The sequence below is a fragment of the Ochlerotatus camptorhynchus genome, unplaced genomic scaffold (assembly GCF_037179485.1).
Source record: "Ochlerotatus camptorhynchus isolate MF236.1 unplaced genomic scaffold, CSIRO-AGI_Acam_v1.1 ptg000284l, whole genome shotgun sequence".
NCBI classification, from domain to species: Eukaryota; Metazoa; Arthropoda; class Insecta; order Diptera; family Culicidae; genus Ochlerotatus; species Ochlerotatus camptorhynchus.
This window is the reverse complement of record NW_027040773.1, coordinates 5,169,480-5,194,772: the sequence shown is the minus strand read 5'-3', so window position 1 is coordinate 5,194,772 and position 25,293 is coordinate 5,169,480. Positions and strand designations below refer to the sequence as shown.

The 25,293-nt window shown below is 39.8% G+C and overlaps 1 protein-coding gene across 3 annotated transcripts in view; it reads left to right on the top strand.

The window, feature by feature from the left end:
* Nucleotides 1-25,293, top strand: part of GckIII (Germinal centre kinase III) — a 222,135-nt gene that overhangs the window by 43,360 nt on the left and 153,482 nt on the right. The window contains exon 1 of one of the 3 annotated variants that reach the window (XM_065228183.1): nucleotides 4,583-5,285. The exons of the other annotated variants lie outside the window; for them this stretch is intronic. Within the exon in view, the coding sequence (XP_065084255.1) occupies nucleotides 5,046-5,285 (240 nt within the window). The 5' untranslated portion in view covers nucleotides 4,583-5,045. Of the gene's footprint in view, nucleotides 1-4,582; nucleotides 5,286-25,293 lie in introns of those variants that run through there. 3 annotated transcript variants of the gene reach the window in all.

Here is a 25,293-nt window from a genome sequence, read left to right as displayed (position 1 = left end):
GACTTGGACGGTAACCTTCTCACGAACGAGTGTGAGGTGATTGAGAGGTGGAAGCAGTACTATGACGAGCACCTCAACGGTGAAGCAGCAGAAAACGAAGGTGGCACGGCAACAGACCTTGGAGCACGCGCAGAAGACGACAGGCTACCGGCCCCTGATCTTCAAGAAGTTGAGGAGGAGATCGGTCGGCTGAAGAACAACAAAGCAACTGGTGTAGATCAACTACCAAGTGAGCTATTGAAATACGGTGGTGAAGCACTGGCTAGAGCGCTGCACTGGGTAATTGCCAAGATTTGGGAGGAGGAGATATTACCGGAGGAGTGGATGGAAGGTGTCGTATGCCCAATCTACAAAAAGGGCGACAAGTTGGATTGCTGCAACTACCGCGCGATCACACTGCTGAGCGCCGCCTACAAGGTACTCTCCCAAATTCTATGCCGCCGTCTGTCACCATATGCAAGAGAGTTCGTGGGGCAATACCAGGCGGGATTCATGGGTGCCCGCGCTACCACGGACCACATTTTCGCGATTCGGCAGGTTCTGCAGAAATGCCGCGAATACAACGTGCCCACACATCATTTGTTCATCGATTTCAAATCCGCATACGACACAATCGATCGAGATCAGCTATGGCAGATTATGCACGAGTACGGATTTCCGGATAAACTGGCGCGATTGGTCAAGGCGACGATGGATCGAGTGACGTGCGTTGTTCGAGTATCGGGGACACTCTCGAGTCCCTTTGAATCTCGAAGGGGGTTACGGTAGGGTGATGGACTTTCGTGTCTGCTGTTCAACATCGCGTTAGAAGGTGTGATCAGAAGAGCTGGGATAGACACGAGTGGCACGATATTCAGGAAGTCCATCCAGCTCCTTGGTTTCGTCGATGACATTGACATTATGGCACGGAACTTTGAGATGATGGCGGAAACGTACATCAGACTGAAGGCTGAAGCTAGACGGATTGGACTTGCCATCAACGCATCAAAGACAAAATATATGAAAGCAAGAGGTTCTAGGGAAGACAATGTTAGCCTCCCACCCCGAGTTCAGATTGACGGTGACGAAATCGAGGTGGTCGATGAGTTCGTGTATTTGGGCTCACTGGTGACCGCCGAAAATGATACCAGCAGAGAAATTCAAAGACGCATTATGGCAGGGAATCGTGCCTACTTTGGACTCCGGAGGACGCTCCGGTCGAATAAAATTCGCCGCCGCACGAAGTTGACTGTCTACAAGACGCTGATTAGACCGGTGGTCCTTTACGGCCACGAGACCTGGACTATGCTCGTGGAGGACCAACGCGCCCTTGGTGTTTTCGAACGGAAGGTGTTGCGTACCATCTACGGTGGAGTGCAGATGGATGACGGAACGTGGAGGAGGCGAATGAACCACGAATTGCACCAGCTGCTGGGAGAACCATCCATCGTCCACATTGCAAAAATTGGGCGACTACGGTGGGCTGGGCACGTCGTAAGAATGCCGCACGACGACCCAGTGAAAATGGTTCTAGAAAGCGACCCAACAGGAACAAGAAGAAGAGGCGCGCAGCGGGCAAGGTGGATCGACCAAGTAGAAGGTGACCTGCGGACCCTTCGCAGACTACGAGGCTGGCGAACTGTGGCCATGGATCGAGTAGAGTGGAGACGACTTCTTCGGACAGCAGAGGACAACAAGGCCTTAGCCTGATTGGTAAGGTAAGTACTTTTCGCAACTATCCTCCGAATCAAAATTTCTCTCCTGGTGTTATTCTCAGATTTAATTGTAATCCTCTTTTTAGCATCCCCTTCACCACCTGAGGACTTATGCTCCGATTTCAAATGTGTGAATGACAATAGCTCGAAATATTGAATGTTTTTATTTTAAAATGCATTCTTTTCTTTGGAATATCCGAAGTAAAAAAATATTAAATTTCCTAGGTAATAATAAGATTCCCTGAGACTTCCAGGTATTTTCAGGAGAAATAGAATTCCCAGTTTTTCAGTAGACCAGGCAGTAGACACTTGGAGGTTTAGTCATAAGCTGTCTATTGAATCTTTCGCTTTAAAGGTTCCTATCGTACATATGTTAAGTGAGATTCTGATTGAATTAGTGTAAAACATCAAACATTGATTTGGTATGCCATAAGAACGACTAATTGTCTTCCCTTAGGTAACTTTTTAGTCACTTTTTTACAACTATAAGGCACTATTTGGTCACTTATCTCTCCAACATGGTCACTAAAATCACTTTTTTGACAGCATTGATCGCTAGCAGCCCTGATCTTTTCCTGGATGATTCTCCACCTTATAAGCAGTGTTGAGAAAAACTCAAAAACTCAAATCTCATTCATGAGTTTATTCGTCTACGAGTTTTGTCTAGCGATATTCAACGACGCAATAAGGGGCTGTTCATAAACTACGTAGACAGTTTTTTGGGATTCTTGACCCCCCCTCTCCTGCGTAGACAATTGTCCACTTAAAAAAAAATTAAAATTTGTATGGGCCGTGGATAATTGTCACCCCCCCCCCCCTCTAAACTGTCTACGTAGTTTATGAACAGCCCCTAATCACCGATTTCCGATTCCAAAATTCATTGCTTAATTTTTTCGCAATTTTAATTGTTTTTATTATTGTTACACCGCATATTCGGCCACCATGGTATTGGCCGAATATCAGGCTTTGAGGCAAAAAAAATTCACTCAATCGTTTTGTCGGCCACTCATTTGAAAGAAAATGGCCGAATATCAGCAAAATTTCACATGAAAACACCGAATACCGAATACCGAAGTACGTATCTGTCATGGATACCAACATTAATTAAGTGGAATTAAATGGAAGATAACCTTTTTTTGCTGTTTTATTTAAGCATTCCGCTAACACCCAATTTCATTATTTCATTATGATGGCTACCAAGCCTTTGGGATTTTCCTTATTAGAGAATTGTATAGATTTTTCTCCTTTAGTTTACTTAAATCTTTGGTTTTTATTAGTTCGGTAGGTTCCGATTCAACACATTGTAGTTTCATTTTTATACCTATGATCTTGACTTTTTTTACCTGGGGATGAGTGGTTTGTAGATTCGCACGCGAGTTTATTCTCTCAGGTAGGCTCAATGAATGAGACTAGAGTATGATTTTCCGAACACTTATATGGAGAAAATTGTTTTTGTAACATTAAAACGATGAAACGCTCTATAAACCTTTGAAAAATTGCTCTTTTACGGCGTAGATACTCAGATTTACTGACCTGCTCGTTTTTTTTAGTTAAAGGAGCACAGCAACTTCTAAAAAACGATTCTAAAGAAAAAGCTCCCAAATGAAAATTCTAAAGAAGATCCTAAAGAAGCTTCTTAAGATTCTTGAAGCTTCTTTTGGAAGCTAATTCTAGACACTTGTCCATTGCTCTGTTCCTCTTACTAAAAAAAAACACAGACAAGACAGAAAACTGAGTATCTTCGCATTGAAGAAGCATTCTTCCAAGGTTTTTGGAGCATTTTATCGTTATAATATTGCGTTTCTACAGCTGCGGTTATAAGTCCTTCTGGGTTCCAGTTCCAGTTTCTTCCCGAAGTCATGCTGGGTTTCTTTGGAGATGTTTTCCGATTTCCGCGAAAGTTTTATCCGATTTTCCTTGGGAGTTTTTTTTCCGCTATCCCCGGAAGTTTCCTTAAATTTCCCACGAAAATTACTTCCTAAACTTCTTGGAAATTCTTTCTCAACATCACATACACATTTCTCACTGTATCTTCTATCGAAAATCTTATTTCTGGATAAAATAAATAATGGATTTCGAAGTTCCCAAATATTTCTGGATGAAGTTTTATGAACAAAAAGTCCATTTCCCGTCCCCGTCAGGGATAAACCACAATTTCCTTAATGTATGCGTCCGGATTTCTATTCCCCAATTTATTGCAAATAACGTCCGTTCCAGTGCAACTGTGCGCCAATCGTTCGCCGTCTGCTTCTAGCAGTCATAATTTATTGCCAAAAATCATCGCAGCGACCTTTGACGATGGGGTGTAGCAGCAGGTAGCACCTCCGTAACAGTGCCGATAATCGGCGGTAATGTATGCATACCACGCGGGCACATTCACCGTCGTGCGTACGTGCATGCATGCCTGTGTCTGGAACAGAACCCAATGCAATGATGATGATAGCGTGTACTTTTATTTCCAACAGCTTGTTTTTGCCAAGGGCCTCTTTTTCCTTTGCTTTCCACACGCGAGTGAATTTTCCGTTTTTCCCGTTGGTGGAAGTGTTGCCAAAATTCGGCTAGCAGTGTAGGAATTTTCTTGAATCGATGCTACTGACAACACGGATGTCAGCCGGCTCGGGCCCACTCTGGAGCAATTTCATATCCTTATTCGGTATGGTCGGTTCGGCTCGCAGTGGGCCCGACTCCCCACAGTTATTAAGGTTTCACATCGTCCTGCGCGCGTAGAGGAAAATTCGCTTAGCATTTTCTCTCTGTCGACCTCCTCTCATCGTGTGTGCTGTCGTCGTCGTTGTCGTCGTAGTCGTTGTTGACTCGACATCCTCATTGGTCCTTACTAGTTGCCATTTGTGTGAGCCGTTGGCAGTCGTGTTCTTTCCGTCTATCGAGCCTGCCGTTCGTTCCAGACTACGCCAAACCGGGGCCTGGAGTGTGAGTGTTTGTTGGTATCTCTTTTTTTACCAGTGCCAAGTGGTGTTGTTTTCGTGTTTCGTGTCTCGACGGATCGATGTTGATGTTTCACCAGGGAATTCCAACTTCCGTGTAAAGTAATTTTGTTGTGACGCGGATTTCTGAGAAAAGCCACGCAATTTCTATTCTCAGGAGATGTTCATTAATTATCCACCACACATGTGCCATTCAAGTTTGAAATAGGAAGGCATCGTTTGCTTCGTTGTGAAAATATAGTTCATCCAACAAAGTGTAGTGACCACCGTCAAAATTGAAAAACGTGCTAAAAAGAAGAAAAGGAAAATAAATTTCTTCAAGTACATCCTCTCGTTGACCATATTTCGTCGCTGGAAATCGGTCCACAAGGCTGAGGAGATCCCGTCGCCGGCCGCCGGATTTGCGATGGGCCTCCAAAATGCCTGCCATGTGGCCGATTTCGGTGATTCCGGTGGCTCATCGACGGATTACAACCGGAATCAAATCGATGAGAAACGTGACTCATCGAGACAAAGTGCAACAGCAGCTGCATCTTCCGTGGATTATGCGGTGGCGTCTCGCCGGCAGGACATCAACAGTAACAATAATAATGGCCCACCGTCGTCGTCGTCGTCGTCGTCGTCGTCGCATGGCAGTGAAATGACGGTACGTTGTGTGTCATGTTTGTCTGTCTGTATGGAGTGGAAGCTGTGATTCACTCCGTAATGATTATGGGAGGGGGTTACTGTGAGCATTGTTATTCGGATTATCTTATGCTGATGGGGGAAGTGTAATTCTACCCTTGTTTTTGCAGCGGTCTTTGGCAATGGTCCGGAATGGTTGTGACAAAATTGTGCAGTTTTTACAGTAGTGGTCGATAATTTTTTTTTCATGTTTGTTTATGTAACCTTACGTGTTATGTTGATCTTTGTTTACCAATATTTTTTGGTTCGTTATGAATTGTGTTGTGTAATTTGTGAACTGAATATTAATGGATATATTTATAATTTCTTTACAGGTGAGTTGTCCTATGGTGAACTACTTATAATGGACGTTTGGTAATTATGTGTTAACATATTTAAAACATGAAAGAGACATCCGAGTTTCAACATTAACAGCATTTTCAGAAAAAAGGACGGTGGCGTCGCGTAACCTCACTTTTTACCTGTGCACCAATTTTCAAAACCAGGTTTAATGCCAATGCTTGAATCGGTTGCAAAATGCACTTAATCTTCTAGTTGTTTTCTTCCTATGAATCTATTCTAATTGAAAGTTCCCGCTATTTATACTACGCTTTGAGGAGTGAGAGCACCCTGCAAAGGCGCGCTAATTGTCCAGTCAAAATTGGATTCCTTAGCAACAAAATTAAGCAATGACACCGATAATGATCAAGTATCAGGACCCTAATCCACTTTCAACTAGGAAACAACGAATAGAAGATTAGGAATCACATATATAGAGACTAACTAACTAATTTGATCCTTGTTTCAAGATCATCCTCGGTCCAGGCAACCAGAGGACTTATCAATATTAACAAGTCATAAAAAGTAACAAGAACTAATATGTGTTCCTTTGATTACTGAAAAATCCTGTTCCCCTAGTTTGAAGTAGTCAGGACTAGGAATCGGTGGTAGATATTACGTCCCGTAACGCACAAAAAAAATGTGATCTACTCACGTTACGGGGCATTTTCTAGTTTACTCGATATCTATCCATTTTAAGCAATATGTTGAGAGTTGCTTATGTTTTGAGCGTTAGTGCACAGGAAGATTGAGGTTAAGGCGACGCCACTCGAAAAGGGCATATGTGCCAAATGTAAAAAATAACTTCAAACATCGATTCCTCGCAGATTTAGACTCATTAAGGCAACCCAGTAGAAACATCTGGCAGAAGATGCGTATGCGTATTGTGATTTGTTTAAATTTGGCACATAGACCCTTTTCACAGTCAACAAAAAAAGTAAGAGGTTGTATCCAAGACACCAGTGTAGAGTCGACGTAGGATTACGTGATTGGTATCAATGTTCGGCCACTGTGTTAGGGAAACCACTTTTTCGCATCACGGAAACGCCTCGTTTTCGAATGACAAAATTACGAATTTTCTTGCACAAAACGAACGAAATTTTTGGTTTATTCAATATATCATAAAAAAAACCAAAATTGAATGGAGGAATTCATTCGAGATTTTTTTTTGCTTTTTTCTACCGTCCTGGAAAAAACCCTAGCTTAATTCGAAGTGTTTCTGGTTAATTGACAAGGTCATGTGGTATTCAGTCATTGCGAGAATTTTTATGTACCACTTCAATACTGTTACGCATTTGACCACAAACGTTTGGTTGCTAGGTACATTATCAAAGAGCTTTGGGAATGATTTGGGAGGTAGCAAGACGAGCGAACGTTATTTGAAAATTAACTATTGAACAACAATAATTTATGGTGGTCTTGAAAAAAAAAAAACTGTTTTGTCGTGATGGTTGCGTAATGCTGAGCGCCACGGATGATGCTGACGAGCTGTATGTTGTTCAGAACGATGGTGACGCGCTTGGCATATATGGCCCACAGTGGCTCACGACGAGCAACTGAATTCGATCAGTAGCGATGCGGCTTCTTCCTCCTTCTTCGGTGAATCGAGGGCTCTTGAGGGCAGCCTTGGTAGTTAGCTGCTTACGAGGAGCCTTTCATTGTGTAGTGGACAGTACACCACAACACACGGTGATTGAATAAACACCGTTCGGCGACACTAGGTAGAATTCAATTATAAAATCTGTGTTAGGGAAAGCGCTTTTTGTTAGCAATCGGTTATAATTTTGATCACCATTGCAACAGTTCGACATTTGTGTGATTTTCAACAGTGACCTATTGAAAATTGATAAAGTGTTCATTAACGCAGATTCGTAGAAAATTTTCCAATCAATTGGCTTGTTTAGAATTAAAATCCATCCGCTATTGACAAAGCTATAAGTAGTCAAAACCTGACCACTTTTCGTAACGCGGTCGATTTTGGTTTTTTTAAATTGCACCCCCAATATGTTGCCGAAAGACGTAATCCTACGTCAAAAAATTAATTTTTGACTCGACCTTCTTCAATTTGCATGAAACGTTGCATAAGTGTTTGTTATGGGCAATCGTTTACATTTTTGCTGAAATTCGGTCATTTTGGCTAGCGGGTGGCCAGCGAACTGGGGAAAACCGGGAATACCGGGAAATATCCGGGAATTTGAAAAGTAACCAGGAAATCCGAGACAAACCCGGGAATTCGACAAGATAACTGGGAAAATAAATTTACCATACCATAGGAACACATTATTACACCAGAATTTCAAAATAAACCATTAAAACAGAGTGAGTAGTGCTCTTCGTTTCCTTTCTTATTGTTTTTAGAATTTAATCACTCAGTAATATTTCAAATTGATTTTTGTCGTTTCAATATCAGATGCAAAACAAAAAAAAAGGGAGGCGACCCTGGCGTAGTGGTTAACATCCATACCTCTCACGCCAAAGTCACGAGTTCAAATCTCACCCCCGGACAAGTCACGAATGACCCAAGAGTGTTAAAGTGACTATAATAAAAAAAAAAAAAAAAAATCAGATGCAAAGTGCATGGGCCTTAAAGAAAATATTGATGATGCTGGACTTTGGAAATAAATATTTTTAAAAACCGAATCTGAACTATTTTTTTCCGGGGTTCAGAATTAACTTAGAATTCTGCTCTGAATTATTATGGAATTCATCTGAAATTAACCAGAAAACACTCCGCGTAATAATTACCGTTGATTTTTTTTAAATTTTTTTGAACCCCTTCTAAGAATTTGAAACCTTGAAACCTAGAAACTCCTTGGAGTATTTCAAAGAATTTCTTTCTAAATATCAGCAATTTTTTGCAATCAATTTTGTTGGAGCTCTGTGATGCATATGTCGCACTAGGGTTCAAATTAGCCGCAGAATACTCCTAGAACTCTGTTTCTTGTTGAATTCTCATCATAATTCTTTTTGAATTCTTCTTAAAATTCATATGTCATCATCCTCACGATCCCCATGCAAATATCATCAGAATCACGCTCAGAACTTCTCCTTCGAAAATTATGTTGGATTCCTCCTCAATATTTGTTTAAAATCAACACTTTGAATACTTTTAAATTTTATTAAAAATCAGTGGCGTCCCGTAACCTCATTTTTTACTTGTACATCAACTATCAAAACCAGATATAATGCCATATTCATACTCGAATCGCTTGAATAATACACTTAATCTTCTAGTTTACTCGATATCTAACCATTGCAAGCAATATTTTGATAATTGTTTTGAGAGTTGGTGCACAGGTAGATTGAGGTTAAGGAAACGCCACTGCTAAAAATTCCATTTTGTCCGGAAGATTCTATAGATTGTTCTGTAGTTTATTATAACCCTTGAATGCTTCCAAGTCCCAGAAGCTCGGCAATTATGACTCCACGACCCATAAATATGATTTTTTTTTTCAAATCTGTGATCTTGACAGTTTTTTTTTTAAATCTCAGTTTAATTATTTTTTCTCCAAATCTTACATCACGAAGATTGTTATAAAGAAAAGTTCTCGTTTCAGACACAAATGTCATGGCCCCAAAATCTTGGGAATATTCTTAAATCATTCTCATTTTTTATTGATCACCCGTTATTGCTCTAATGTACGTGGATATTAAATTTCGACAATTGAAGAGAGACCAGAGTAGATATTAAGTTTCATGAACCATGTTTAGTTTCACGTTGAGCGAGTTCCAACGTCAGTAAGTTTAACATGTTTTGTTCGTGTTTAACTTTGTCCATCAGCACGTGTACTGAAGGGTTAATATTTATGTTAGTATAGACAACGGATTGAATACTCATTTTCTTTATCCGATATCCCTAACAATTTCCTTGAATTCTCATTTGTATCAAGTTATTTTTTTTTTAATATTTTTGTAATTAAATCTTTTATTCTTCGTAATTCTGTCTTATAACCTATTCATCCAGATAGCGTTTGGCCTAGTGACCATAAGCTCTGTTACTCAATAAATTCTAGGGCTCTGAAATCATAAGATGTGTCGAGCTTAAAAAGTGATAGAAATTGATTTTTCAAAGTAGAGGAAACGACCAAAATGCCCCTAATTTGGGCCGATACATACATACAGTAATCGACTAAATTTTCAATAGCGACCAAAAAATCCATTAGTTCCGTCCTAATGACGCGTTTATCTAGATAAAATTGATAAATAGCAGATTTTTAGCGATGGGCCCAATATAAGATCCATAAGATGCTGGCCTTAGAGTCATTTCTCCTCTATCGAAAGATTAATGATTTGTTTTGAATACATTAAGTGACACATAGAGTTGAATTTATTCTTTCAGCTTTAAAAAAATACTTTCTATAATTTTGCTTTTATTTTTCCCACAAATGACTTCCGAAAATTTACAGTTGGCCGTCATTTTAAAAATTGCGTTCAATTTCGTTTTTTGTTTAATATTAACAACCGGTGAATTCTTAAGATTTGAACCGGGAAAAACCGGGAATTTCAAAATGAAAATTCACTTACCACCCTGATTTTGGGATTTGCATTTTACTTATTTTTTTTTCAAATTGTAGCACGTAAACGTCATTTCTGATCAAATAGACGTCTGAGACAAAGTTGTAGTGAAAAATAATGTATTTTTAGAAAAAAATATTCACCATAGTTTTTTTAAAGAAATTTATAGCAAAAATTAAAAAAAAAGTGTTAAAAACTCAAAATGGTCTCGTTAAATTTTAATATATTTTTTAAATAGCTCATGGAAAATGATGACACTTGAAAATTGCTAAAAATCGTAGAACAAGAACTTTTGGTCAAATTTTTAAATATCGGATGGTACATTTTATGTAATTTATTCACAGGAAACTGCATTTGAACCATAATTTAAAAAAAGTGTACTAACAAAAAGATTCGACAGAAAGGTCTTGTTTTACGTTTATTAATTTTCAAGTTTTCATAATTTTCAACATTCCAAATGTTTTTCATAAGCCTTTTTATTATCCAAAATTGAACAAAGGCATTTGGAATTTTTTGAATTTCCAGCACTTTTTTTTAAAATGTATGTCCCAAAAAGGCATTATTTTTCTCTACAACTTAGTCTCAGGCGGCATATCTATCAGAAGTGACGTTTACGTGCTACAATATATTGAAAACGATGACGGGAGCAGAGAAAGTGGCAGAGGAAATCAATAGCTGCAATTCCAAAAACCATTGATTAGATGCTTACCTCAGATGGCAACTTGAGTGTGTAACTATCGATAGAATCGTTTCCGCACATCGGAGGTACATGAGCAAATCGGCGATCATTCCTTTTGCCAGTGGTGATGGAGGGAAAACACTCCTCACCACCTCTCATCAACAGATGAGTTCGGTAAAAGGAATGCTCAATCCGACTATCTTCCTCGCAATTGTCCTTTGCTCGCTTTCTACTTTCTATATACATGTTTCGCACTTCCGTACTATAATGGAACTATCCATTCTATACTTCTCAGATCTCAGATGCATTTAAGATTTCAAAGTTTAAATTATTTTCGAGATTTTGAATTCGGTTATAAAAAATCAGTCAGAAATTGGACATTCATTTTTTAATTCATGATTTTGGGTTGCTAGGTATTTTAAGATCTTTGACATATACAATTTTAAGATCTAGTACTCCACTCAAATATTGAGATCCCAAACATTTAAATGTTTCGTTGAACCTGGATTTGAATTCTGCAGGGTCTCAAAATTTGCCAAATGCTAGATCCTAACCTGAAGGATCACTTACTTTCTATGTTTTAGCTATCGATTCAAGTCGAACAGTATCAGTATCGCACATTTTGTCGCTTTTTACCGACCTCCACTGTAGTGCTTGCTGTCGGCAAAAGTTTTCCAGTTTTCCCGAAAGCATTCCAAATCATACCATGGAAACATTTCTCTGCGACTCTGTGTGGCGTATGAGGATATGCAGAAATATTATGTGGGTACTGTGCTCCTGTGCGCGAAACTAGATATATAACACTAAAAAATGGGGGAATCGATTTTTCCTTTTCCTTTTCGCGGTTGCCAGTTGACTGTGTTGGAGCTTTCCCGATAACAATATAGGTATTCACATAGAAAAAAAAAGAAAAAAGGTCGGTTACACACGGCATTCCATTCATTGGTGGGTTGGTCAAACTATGCTCAAGAATTAAAAATAGATCCTAGGTAGAAGCCGGAAGTGAACAGCAGAGGTGGCAAAATGGTCGAGGGTTGAGTAACACATTAGCATTTTATAAAGGTTTCCCTAGATGGTGGGAGTTATGACTTGAGTGGAAGAGGCCGTTACTTGTAATAAATCGTTATTAGATTATTAAAATGGATTTTCGGGCTCTTACTCGTGAATGCCAAAGAGAAACCCTTCAGTGTCGGCAGTTGATCTATGGCGGCACCCATGGGGAGTGAAAGCTAATTATTTAGGGTTGGAATTTTGTTTGGTTGCTATCGAGCTGTGATTCGATGTTCTTCCTCCATGGGAAACACTTGCCAGACACCCGAGTAAACTTTTTTTTTCATCTCGAGTGAACAACATTCGTAAACCATTATCCATAATTTCTCTCAATTTCAGCAACAAAAGAAAGCCATTGAAAAGAACTTCCCAACAGCCATTCACCCTGACCATCGACGATAATGTTCGATTACATTGTTGTCCTCGTGCCGGGGTTGTCGGTTCCATTCGTGTTTCACTACTCAAAGAGCGGACGTAGGTAACTCCCGGGTATTATCGAAAGCACAATTACACGAGAACTTGTATTGTGGCACAGTGGAGAATCCTCCGATTTATATCTAGGCTCTATTATTGGATTCCTCCGTCCTCGTTTCCACCGAAAATTTGGCAGGCTTGCAAAAACCGTTCCCAACTTTCAGTGTAGTACACATCAACCGACTTCGATCTTGTCCCCGGGAAAGCTGTTTAATCGATTATTTCTGCTATTTTTAATCATCGATGCTGATGATGATGACGGTTTACGCTCGAGGCTGTTATCAGCTTTCCTCTTGCTGTCGTTGAAAACGAGGAAAAATCGCGGAAAACCCGTTCCCGTCACTGTGTCAGCTCGTTCACAACCAGTGCAATGCTTCTACTTATTTGCACATTTTAACCATCTGACAGGTGAGATATTTAATCGAGATAATCACGTTTTAAACCCTCTGCTAATTTAAAAAGCGTTTCAACTATGGGTTAAAAATTCGCAAACTTTGATGGTAATACCTCATGATGGTGTGAAGGACATAAAGAATCCAGAACATGGTGAACAACGTAATGCACTCAAAAATAATGTTTTTCCACAGTAAATGCAATAAGATAGAAATATTTTTTCGAGGTTTTTGGCACAATCTGCTCCATTTATTATTATTTTGAGTAAATAAATGCGTTTTAGACATTTGTGAATGATGGGTTTAGGACACGGCTCGAACTTTTGTCCGGCTATAAGCAATTCCAGCTGGCTAATTACTTATCTAAAGTCTGATGTATGTATGTAAGTAGCCACCATCCTACCTTGGGTCTTGCCCTGCATGTAGCTCCACTCAACAACAACATCAAATTTCGTCATCATTCTGAATTCAACATACTGAAGGGCCAAAAGCGGTTGGACGGGCTCGTAAGCAGAGACACTTACGTGAAACCCGTGGGAATAAGAGAATCTCCTTTCAACAATATGATCCAACAAAACGAATAACGAAATTCGTAATACATGTTAAGCTTTCCACGGGATGGTTTGTTTAAGAAGAGCGCGTCAAATTCATTGCAACTGTTGGAGTGAAATGTAACTATCTAAAATGACAGTATACATTCCCTCCTAGACTCCGGTTGGCACTCCACTCCATTGTCCAGTTACAACTTCAATGATGCCCTGATGCTTTATATAAAATATGTAGTAAAATGAAAAATATAATAAAAAATAAAGATGTTTTACAAAATACAAATAACCTAGATTATTGGGTCCTATACACACACTTTTTGTTTTATGGGCCATGAAATGACATAAAGGGTGTCCACGATGAAATTGCCACACTATGAAATTGCTCTAACTTTTTAACCGTTGGGTAGAATTTAATGAAAATTTGGGTGGATTTAGTTCATAGTGCATTATTTAGATCCTGCAAGTTTTAAAGTCCTGTGATCAAAACTCGCGGAAATGGAGTCGAAAGAACAGCTCGTGCGTGATAAAATCTTGCGCATTCATCACGAGAACAAGGATCTCTCGCATCGTTCCATCGCTAAAACGTTGGGAATCGCGAATTCCACGGTGTCGCGAGTGATTAAGCGGTTCGAGGAACGGTTGACCACCGATCGGAAGCCCAGAAGTGAAGGAAAAAGTATTCCGTACAACACCAAAAATCACAACCGCGTAGTTGGGGCCTTCAACCGAAATCCGAACGCCTCCGTTAGGGATGTGGCTAAGAAGCTGCACCTAAGCCGAAGTTTTGTCCAGAAGGCCAAAACTAAGGCTGGGCTTCGAACGTTCAAGGTACAAAAGGCCCCTAATCGCGACGAGAAGTAGAACAAGTCCGCCAAAACCCGTGCCAGGAAGTTGTACCTCAACATGCTGACGAAAGTTGAATGCTGCATCATGGACGACGAAACATATGTGAAGGCCGACTTCAAACAGATCCCCGGCAACCTGTTTTTCACGGCCAAGGATAAGTTCAGCGTTCCGGAGCATGTCCGCACTCAGAAGATGTCCAAATTTGCGAAGAAATTCCTGGTTTGGCAAGCCATCTGCACGTGCGGGAAGCGGAGTGCACCTTTCGTGACCCAGGACACGATGAACGCACAGGTGTACATAAAAGAGTGCCTCCAGAAGCGGCTGCTTCCTCTCCTGAAGGCCCACAACGTCCCAACAATCTTCTGGCCGGATTTGGCCTCATGCCACTACTCCAAGGACGTGCTGAAGTGGTATGCGGACAATAAGGTCAATTTCGTGCCGAAAATGTTCAACCCTCCCAACACTCCGGAGCTCCGCCCCATCGAGAAGTACTGGGCGATTATGAAGCAGCACCTTCTTAAACGACCTAAGGTAGTGAAGACAGTCGAGGAACTGAAGAAAGTATGGGTTTACATGCAAAAAACGGTTGATTCACAGGTCGTGCAGAATCTTATGGCCGGGGTTAAGGCCAAGGTGCGGGCATTTGCGTATGGACTGTAAATAAAATACGAGTAAAATGGTAAAATGAAGTTTAATAGTTATTTCTCAATCCCTGAAAATTTGATGGCAATCGGATGAAAACTCGAATTTTGCGAATCAATTTTGTGTGTGGCAATTTCATCGTGGACACCCTTTAATGCATCATTGTATGTTTTGAAAATATAATACTAAAGTATTGAATTAATAGACCGAAAATCGAGGTTATTTAGACATGAGACATTATATTTACTAGGATACTACCAAACCGACCATCAAACGCACTGCCCACAAAAGCAGACACGTCCCCTCGAAAATGCAATCGAGAAATGTATAAGAACAATCTTCAACTGGAACGTACTCACCAGTACTCATATTGATATCCGGGAGCGCATTCTCGATGCTTCGAAGATGATGATGATGAGATGCGAGTAGAAAACTCCATCCAGCATTTGGTTAATTTAACGTATATGAATTGGTGGAATGTCAGTCCAAGAAGCTGCCGTGCTATTTTTGCATCGGTCGGCTTGAGTCCCGTCCCGTCCTTTGTAGAACTTGTTTGAAGTGTCCCGAATGGAGTGATCTTTTGGTTTGGGTATCACTATAACTTGCAATTCCTCGACACGAATACTACGAATAATGGGATGTCGTGGTTCCTCTTCATTTTCGAAACCGTGTGTCAGTGGAAAATCGCAGAGACATACAGCTAGTGTGCCTTCGGAGATGGGATGCAGCTCTCACACGGTTTCTTCTTCGCCTTTTGAAGAAGACAATCGAATTCTTGGCCATCGTCAGAAATATTGACCGGATCAGCAACCGAATATACATAAAAAAAACTCCAGCCAATATATTTAATTTACTTGAATCAAGGAATGTCTCGAGTCAGTTCTCTAAAATTTCAACAAAACGCTGGTCACTAGAACTGGGAGAATGATACAAAACACCATAATTACCCAACTTCATGCCACGTACAACTTTAATGCCCAAGAACCAGTTTCCACAAATAACTTCGTTGGTAGGAAGGTTGAATTGAACTGATTCTTGACATAAATAGCAACGCCGCCAGTGTGTCTAGAATGCGAAAATAGCTCCACCCTTATTAAATACTGCTTTAGTTTTTTTTAAAGAAAATAAGAATGCAAAGTTGTTTCAGCAGACGACATCTTTACACCCGCAAAATTTAATTTAAATCTGAGAAGGTGCTGCCAACCATTTGTGGAGTTGGCATAAAATTCGCAGCAGCACCAATTGCGCCCCTGACTGTGCACGACGATGATGAATACGCTTCCATCCTTCGCTTTCAATAATGACACGGACGGCTAGATGACACGGGCTCGAAAGCAAGAACTTGTTTTCTTCAGCATAGAAAGCTTACCGTGTAGCACAGCTGACATTAAACGATTTGAAACTGGAGGAAAAGGAACTGGAAACGACGGGAAAGAGGATTTAGAGAGTGAAAATTTTAATATCACTCCAGTAATCACACCTGATCTGGATGCGATGAGCTGTGAAGACACTCTTCCACTCGCTCATCCCATCCATCGTCAGTGCCGAAGCGGGCGAGGGGTCACGTGTAGCGTCCACAGCAGCATCGTTACCCGCTGTGAAATCTTCGCAAACGGTCCGACTGCCTGTATGCTAATATTGGTCTGACGGAGGACCGAATCGAAGCATTTTAACAACCATGCTGTAAAGAAGCGAAAGCTTGCAAATAGTGTCGCCTGGCCATAGGAGCAGCCAACCTTGATTGGAATGGAGTGGGAGGATGGATAACTGGAAGAGCTCCAACTCAGGTGGCTCGCCTCATCAGCGGATGTGAAACTCTCTCGCCATGGGGAGGAATGTGGATGGCCCCTGCAGCGGCGCAGCACGAGAATGAGTTACAACGAGCCGATCGATATGAACCGATGGCGTGGTAGAAGTGTTTGCAGTGCTGGCATAATGAATACATTATAATTTCAGATCATCTGAGACCATTTCGCCGTTTTCACTTTTCGATTGGGTGTTTAGCAGGGTTTGTGTCTCGGTACACATTAGCGGGTACGTAAAATTGTATTTTCTGCTTGATTGGAAACCAATGAGGTGCATGTTTGTGGTGATGCTGCAGATATCTGTGTTGCATCAGTTTCCATCGATGATGAAGGTCAAGGCTGTAATACTGTTTGCTGTTGTAATTGTCAACGTTATCATCTACTACGTAGAATTTAAATTTGAAGACTGTTTTGTGGTATCGTATCGACAATATTTATTTTTTGCCTTTCCGTACTGAGTACCAATGCAACCGACCCTTTCTATCGACCCATCAACTCATAGACCGGGGACCAACGGTCTTACTTCCCTTCCGTGATCAGAGATTTTATGCCTCAGAAAATCCCGGCGGCGCCGACTGGGATTGAACCCAGGCCTTTTTGGGGTGAGAGGTAATCACGCTTACCACTACACCACCGGTGCCGCTGTATCGACAATAATTATATGGTACAAGCTATGATACACACTTTTGAGACTGCACTCTGCACATTGATTGGAACTGCACAGTTAGTGAGACACGTTTGCATGATCACCACGGAGTGCTTCCGATTGTTTTTCCCGGTTCTCCAGTACAAATAAAACGTGACAAATCGACAAGCCAAATGCATCGTACAATTGCACGCCCCTCACGCTTTCTCACTTGCTCGTTTCTGTTTAAACCAACCTCAAAAGATGTGTTCCGGTTTTGCTGTGGATACACACACAAACCGAGGATCAATGTTTTCATCGAAATCAACTTAATTTATGATATTATAAACATCTTTCGAAAAATCTTCCGGTAACCATTACAGCTTCTTTATCGATTTCTCACAAAATTGTACGAGAATCTTTCAATCCCCGGTTGGGTGTACAATCTGCCTTCCATTATTTATTTTTATTCGCTGCTCGCCATACTCCTTCAAGATTTATTATCCGGTTCAATCCGCCCTGATGTTCAAAAATCGTCCCTACGCTTTCAATTCCAAGGTAGATCCTTTGGTGCCGCTGTGGATAATTAGTCTGCATGAAACATGAACCACAAACGGATACTTTTCGCAATCGGTTTCATTTCGTAGCTTCTTCTTTTCTGACCGTTCTCTCTGTGGTCAATACACGTACGACGTTGATGCGGTATTCGAATGCCGTAGTACGCTTCTTCCCGCTCTCGCGCCTAAAGAACCGGCGTCGACTAAACGTTTTTCTCCGTTGTAATAAATTGTAGAAACTGGTAAATAAATATCAAACGTGCGGTAACGACACCACCAGCGCAGAATTTATGTGGTTTTGCAAAGTTGAACCGATGGCGTTGCTGGTATTCTTCGAACATGAACTACCTACCACCAAACTTGAACGAATACGTTCGGAATGCTGTGGGATACGACACACGGTGACAGTGACCGTCGAAGGTCTTCCTGATTACAAATTGCACTGTGCATGTGCACGTCGGTTCTGGTGTTGTTTTTGTTCTGTTTTGAGTAGTTACGATTTTCCTCGAATCAGATCACTACCTGGTAGGAGAGTTCTGATTTCGCGAAACGACGAGTTAAAACAGCTTCGGGCTGTTTTATGCCGTACGGTTGTGAAGGGTGTGGAGTTGAACCGTAAAAATTGGCAATATTTATGGCCTGGGAAGAGAATTACGCGATTAGTTGCATTGATTTATTTGCTATTGTTTACAGTGCAAAGTCCAATCAGAACCATTGTTCGAGAATTAAGTTGGATGGCCTATTTTACGTTCCAGATGTGGATTTTCGATTGAATGTGCGATTATGTTGTGCTATATTGAGCATCGTAGCGTTTATTTCTATCATCAGTGTTGAGGCATGCCATCTGGGAAAACCGGGAATCCTCAGGGAATAATATTTTCCATGGAAAACCTGTAGCTCTCAGAGATTGCCTGTAGCTCTCAGCCAAATTTTTAAGAAAATAATTTATTGAACTTCGTCTAGCAATCATCTTGCGAACTTTTAAAGGCTCATGGACTATGACTTATGAATTTGATGAGAATTTCTAAGCAACTCTAGGAATAATATCAAGAGATTTCGGAGGAAAATACCATGGGAGTTCTTGAAAGAATTTTAAGGTAAACTTATTGTCAAATAATATGAAAACAGTGGCGTCGCCCTAACCTCAATCTACCTCAAAGACTCTCAAAACGTAAACAAATAAAAAGTATTGGTTCCGTTGGATACACAAAACCGAAGGATGAAATATTTGCTTACAATTATGAGGGATTCATCATCGCAGGGTGTTAGTGGAGACCGCCTAAACGGAGGATGTGATGTTCCGAGCTGCCGTCCAATACAAGAAAAATGAGAGATAAAATTGTGTAGTGTATTTATTAGTGAGCGAAATGAATCATGTCGAAAAACATAGAAAAAAGATTGCCCCGGGCGTTGCGATTATCAGACGTGTGATTTCTCCACTGCTCTCTCCATGCTTCGCAATACGGATAGGCTAAAAGCGAGTAAGAAGCGCTCATTTCTTCTCATACTCGACTTCGTAAGCTTTTTCTGCTGAACGGGATCTGGAGAGAGTCGTGACAAGTGTGCGCGTCAATTGTATTGTATTGTGTTATACATAAAAACTTGTCGATCTATTCGAAAACGTATACAGAGCACAATAAAAAAGACAAAAGAACATTACATCGTCTGCGAGGTCAACTATCTAACTTATATCATTCACTGCGGGGGATGATAGGAAATGCAACTAACATTTAATGTCAGACATTTTTAGTTTGCGTGTACACCTCAGTTAAACTAGTAGAATACTTAGGGTGGCCACTGAACCGGGAGTTAACCGGGAAAAACTGGGAAAATGATCTGAACTTTATCATATAAATTGTATTAAAAAATATTCAAAGTTCGATGTCTTGAATACTTCTCGTAGAATTTTGAATTCAGCCCCATAATCTAATCTTTCTAAGACGAGGATTTTGACGTTTGTTCTATTGTTCTGAATAGAATGTTGAGACTTCTATTGCTCTGAATCATGACAATTTTTGTTAATCCTGGATCATAAGTTTCTGTGATTAACTTAGCTACATTATTTCTTTGAAACTTATTTCAGGAGACCACTAGGAGAACCAGTAAATAATTTTGCTATGGAATGGTTGTATATATCTTTTTTTTTGGTGATGAGTCATTAGGCGGAATCCCATTAGCCGAATGGGTAATAATAAGGTTCAAACTTTTGAGGACATACTTGACAGAATTCAAACATTGAAAGACTTGCACTAACACTTCAAATTTTCTAGAGTACAAATCTCGGAAGCTACATAAACTTAATGCTGCACTGCAGCATACGTTGGGATCCATTTTATTGTTGGAGCGGATGTTTGTGCGCTTAATTTTTTAAGTGAAGAAGAGATTCATCAGAAATAAGGCCCTAACCAACTTCCTTAAAAATAAGCAGCAGTGAATAAAGAAATAAACATTATGTTGATGTTATTTCGAGATCTCTCGAATATTATCTAAGTCTTAATTCTTTGAAGGCGTAGAAAATCCTATGATGTTCACATTTTTCTAATATGTGCAAGTTGGAAATCTTCAAATTAGGAATAAGTTTGGTTGCCCTACAATAACATTGTTAACATATGGGTCATTCCAGCTCAAGTGGGTACAGAATTTAAAAAAAGTTGTGGTCGATGTCACCGATTTGAGCCAAACCTGGCCAAAACGCCTATTTTGCTCTGAAGTGCCTAAATCCCTCTCGGCTACAACCCTGGATTTTCGAGATAAAAAAAAATATTTCTTTTAATAAATATTATTGTGTCAAGGAATTGTAGAAACAAAAATAAATAATATTGATTTTCCACCGGAAAAGCTCAAAACTACCACTCACTCATATGTAACACATGTAGTAGAAGAGTTTTTGAAAGTGTGATGAAAATTAGAGCCCAAAATGTTAAGAATACCGCCCATGGTGGAAATAGATCATTTTTTGACAATGTGGATACCTGCCGGTAATCATTCTGTTTACTGTAGTTACTATAACAAAAACAAAATGTGAGTACACTTATAGAAATCTACATTAAATAGCTTCAAATTGACGTTATAAGATCACGAATAGCTTATTTGGTTGTGAAGTTGATTTTTTTTTAAATCTCGAAAATTCAGGGTTGTAGCCGAGAGGGATCTAGGCACTTCAGAGCAAAATCAAAAAAAGGCGTTTGTTCAAAATACCAAAATAGCTGTTTTGGCCAGGTTTTTCTCAAATCGGTGATATCGACCACAGGTGGTGTACCCACTTGAACTGGAATGACCCATATGTGATTTTGATATTTTTTACGATCCTGAATCTTTGAATCCATGATTTTAGAGTTGGCAGGAAATGCTAACTAATATCAAAATGATGCTTTAGTGCGATATAATAATAGCTAGAGAAAGTTTTAAAAAGGATAGTTTGATAGTTCCGTTTGGGTACGGCAGTGCGAAAATTGAACAGAAGTTGAAATTTAGCGGAGGGCCATTAATGGGACAATAATAATCACTCCCTTGCCTAGCTCCACAGGAGTGGAACTTTGGATCAGAAAGTGGCTCCACTTGTCATTTGCGAACACTAGCGCACCTAGCGGTAGAAGGCATCTTCTGCCTGCAGTTAAGATAGGCAGCATGCTATGATAGTGTGAGTGCACATAGAAAGCCCGTGTGGAACGCTACCACAACACATCGCTTGTTGAGCAGAAAAACGAACACTTTTTGATTCACCGATTTGTTTGCACTTCTCCTTCTGTTCTGTGCTAGCTCTCTTGATGAGTGAGGGGTTTTAAGGTATTTCCTCGAATCCATAGGCAAAAGAGTGCGTTCTTGACTTGCTCATATACTGTATACTGCGACTGTGGAATAGTTCTAGCAACGTTTATCACTACCACGTTGCCGAAAGTATTTAACGAAACTATCAATCCTCCTCAGAACATTCTCTAGCTAATCAATTACCGCACTAAAGCTACAGCTTAAGATTAGTATAGCATTTCCTCCCACCTCTGAAAAAGTAAACTTTACGTATCAAAAACTTTGATTGAATGTTCAAAATGATGTTGTAATTGGTTCCAAGCTTCATCTTTTACTTTTTAAAAATGTTGGCTGAATATCTCCTTAATCCTTAAACCACCTTTTCAAAATTCGGCTTAATGGCCCTACACCATATTTTTATGAGATATCATGCTAACAAACCAGTGAACCGGGAAATGGGGAAAACCGGGAAATAGGGAAAACCGGGAATTCGAAGTCACCGGGAAAAACCCGTGAATTTCAATTACAATTCGGGAAAATATTTCAAGACCTTTGGACTGGACTAGATTTTCAGGCTACAGCCACTTTGAAGAGCTATTAAGATAATTTTAGAATGTGTTTCCAAAGCAATTTTTGCCGATTTTAGAATGAATTCTAGGGAGGTATTTCAGTTTTGACTAAACAGCCAAAAATAAATTTTAATATTACATCCAAGAGGATGCACTTCAATCATGTCGAAAATCTCGTGTAATTTTTATTGCTACAAAAATAAACAAATGCACTAAAAGCAGTGTAATGTCAGTTCATGCACTGTATTAATGATAATTTTGTCCTTTTTGACAAGCAATATTACACCATATTTTCGACACGATTGAAGTGCATCCACTTTGATGTGATATCAAAATTATGTTTTTGCTGTGTAGAACTTCAAGTCGATTGTGTGAGTTCAGAAGAGTTGTGAGATGATTTTTTATGTTTATTACGAGGATAATTTTGACGGCACCTTGAAAATACCTTCTAGATATTTTTAAGGAGAATTCCATGGGAATTTTCAGAAGAATATGGAGGAAAACTCCAAGATAACTCTGTACAAAATTTTAAGACAATTCTAAGGTAAATTGCATTGGAATTTCTAAGGAGAAATAAAGCAAATTAAAAAAAAATCAATTGGAATTTATTTATTTATATATTTATTTATTTATTTATTTATTTATTTATTTATTTATTTATTTATTTATTTATTTGTTTATTTATTTATTTATTTATGTATTGTAATCCATCTGACAGTTGTTGTGTTAATGAATAAATCTTAGATAATACACAAAAAAAAGCAACAGATAAACAGATTACAAAAATAATCACAATCTTCTCAATCGGTTTCAAAATTGGTTCGATGTTTCTCCGAATTCCAATGCTTCTTCCACAGTGGAGAATGCCCGAATCATCGCAGAAATTGGCTCATGGTATCCATATGCAGTCCGATGGAGTCTTGATTATAGTAAGGATGATTGCCGCAACATCCTTTGAGGAACACGGAAGTTTAATTGAGAAAGCAATTGAGGACAGGCCACATCGCCATTTAAAAGTTTCGCTACAAATAAGGCTTGTTTCATTTTTCTTCTGTGTTTCAATGTGTCCAGGTCCAATAGCCTGCATCGGGCTGCATAAGGTAGTAAATTCATTGGGTCGCGCCACGGCAGGCTGCGCAAACCCAACCTCCAAAATCTTTTCTGAACACGTTTTATTCGGAGATTCCACACTAGCTCATAGCGACCAGACCACAGATGCATTCTCAAGTATGGGCCGAACTAAAGAGCAATATAGTGCCTTCAAGCAGTGAGGGTCTTTGAAATCTCGTGCAATCTTCGAAATAAATCCCAGTTGAAGATTCGCCTTACAGATGATCGAGGAATAGTGAAGAGTTGTTGACCTTCAGGTTCAAAACAACACCAAGGTCAGTCATACGTTCTACTCTGCGAAGTGTTACATTGTCAATGCAGTAGTCGTAAAGGATTGAACTCTTAGAGCGGTGAAACGTCATCACTGCACACTTTGAAACGCTGATGATGAGCTTAATGCGACGGCACCAATCCACAAACAAATCTAGCAGAGCTTGAAGACGATGACAATCCTCAATCGAATGAACTACACAAGTAACAATTTGGGTTTTATGAGGGTTCTGTAGACCATGATTTAAACTTGTGGTATGCTATAAAACCTCAACAAAACTTGCAATGTTGCTTGGGTATGACGTATAGCTTAAGATCATCTACATAAACGGGCTTGCATTTAACTCCCAACACAGCTGCTACATCGTTGACGAATAACGTTAATAAAAGTGGACCCAAGTTACTTCCCTGATGTACTTCAGAGGTGCTGGTAAACGTAGAAGAGACACAAGATCCTAGTCGTACTCGAAGAGTTCGTCCAGCCAAGTAGGAATGTAACCACGACCTAAGTTGCTCAGACGCTCCTAGTCGGGAAAGCTTGCATAACAAAACCTTTTGTTCGATTTTGTCGAATGCGGCTTTCAGATCAGTATATACGTCGACTTGTGCTTTATCGTCCATCGGTGATGCATGTACTGGTGAAATTCAAAAGGTTGCACAGAAAAAAAAAGTTGTTGAATATTACATCCAAACTGCTGCAACCAGGTCAATCCATCGGTTGTGTAATATAACGTTGTACGATGTACATCGATTTTGCGAACAAAATTACATCCATTGAAGTAATATTGTATCTGCTTTTTGCTATTACATCATTATTTCATACATCAGCTTGAATTACATTGATCGATATTACATTTTTTGTTCTTCGAACGATTCAGGACAAATTCGCTCAAGATGATCTCAAACAGTTTGGACGCTGCCGAAAGACTGGTGATACCTCGATAGTTCTTAATATCCCGTTTATTACCTGCTTTGAAAACAGGAAACATATACGACTACTTCCACAATGTTGGAAATTTTCCTTGCTCAAAGGATGCATTAGTGATTTTTTAGAAAAAGAGAGAATCTGAAATGAAACTCTGTGTGCAATGATTTTATAGGCAATGTTTGAGAACAATCAATTAAATTTTCAAAAGTGGAGGAAAACTCAAAGAACACTTCCATTGCTAGGCAGTCAAAGCGATTTATTAATCCAAACATTTCTGTGACCCACAAAATCCTGGAACTTTCTAGGAACGATCTTACCTGTATGTATGGTCTTATAACATTGATTGGAAAACTTCAAGATGATGTATGTCGCTTCTGTGGCATACAAAAAGAAGACACGGAACAATTGCTATGTCACTGTCCGGAAATTTTTTATAAAAGGTGTAAGTTCTTCGACAAGGGGCTGATAGAACCCTTTGACATTTGGAGAACAACTCCCAGTACGGCAGTGCACTTTATTCGATGTGTAATGCCTTGCTGGGATAATGCTATTAGTCAAACAAAGGCGATCACTCCTAATAATAGTGATCTTGATATAGCAAAAAGAAGGGGGAAATTTCCCAATAGATCAGAAAAATGGTCGCAGTCATGAAAACACCCGACAAGGATTAAAAATCGAAAACAACATATCAAGAAGACTGGCAAATGCACGACCGCTATAAGACATGCATAATCGCGTTATTTACCGCTCAAGAGAGGTATTTGCGTAGTAATGTTGCTTCCACCTTAGCTCAAGCGCAGCGGTTGAATTCAGGCAAAGTTGTCAGTCTTCTTGATATCATGTCTTCGCTTTTATATAATCACTCCACAACTATGGATCGCTTCCATTTGGCTAA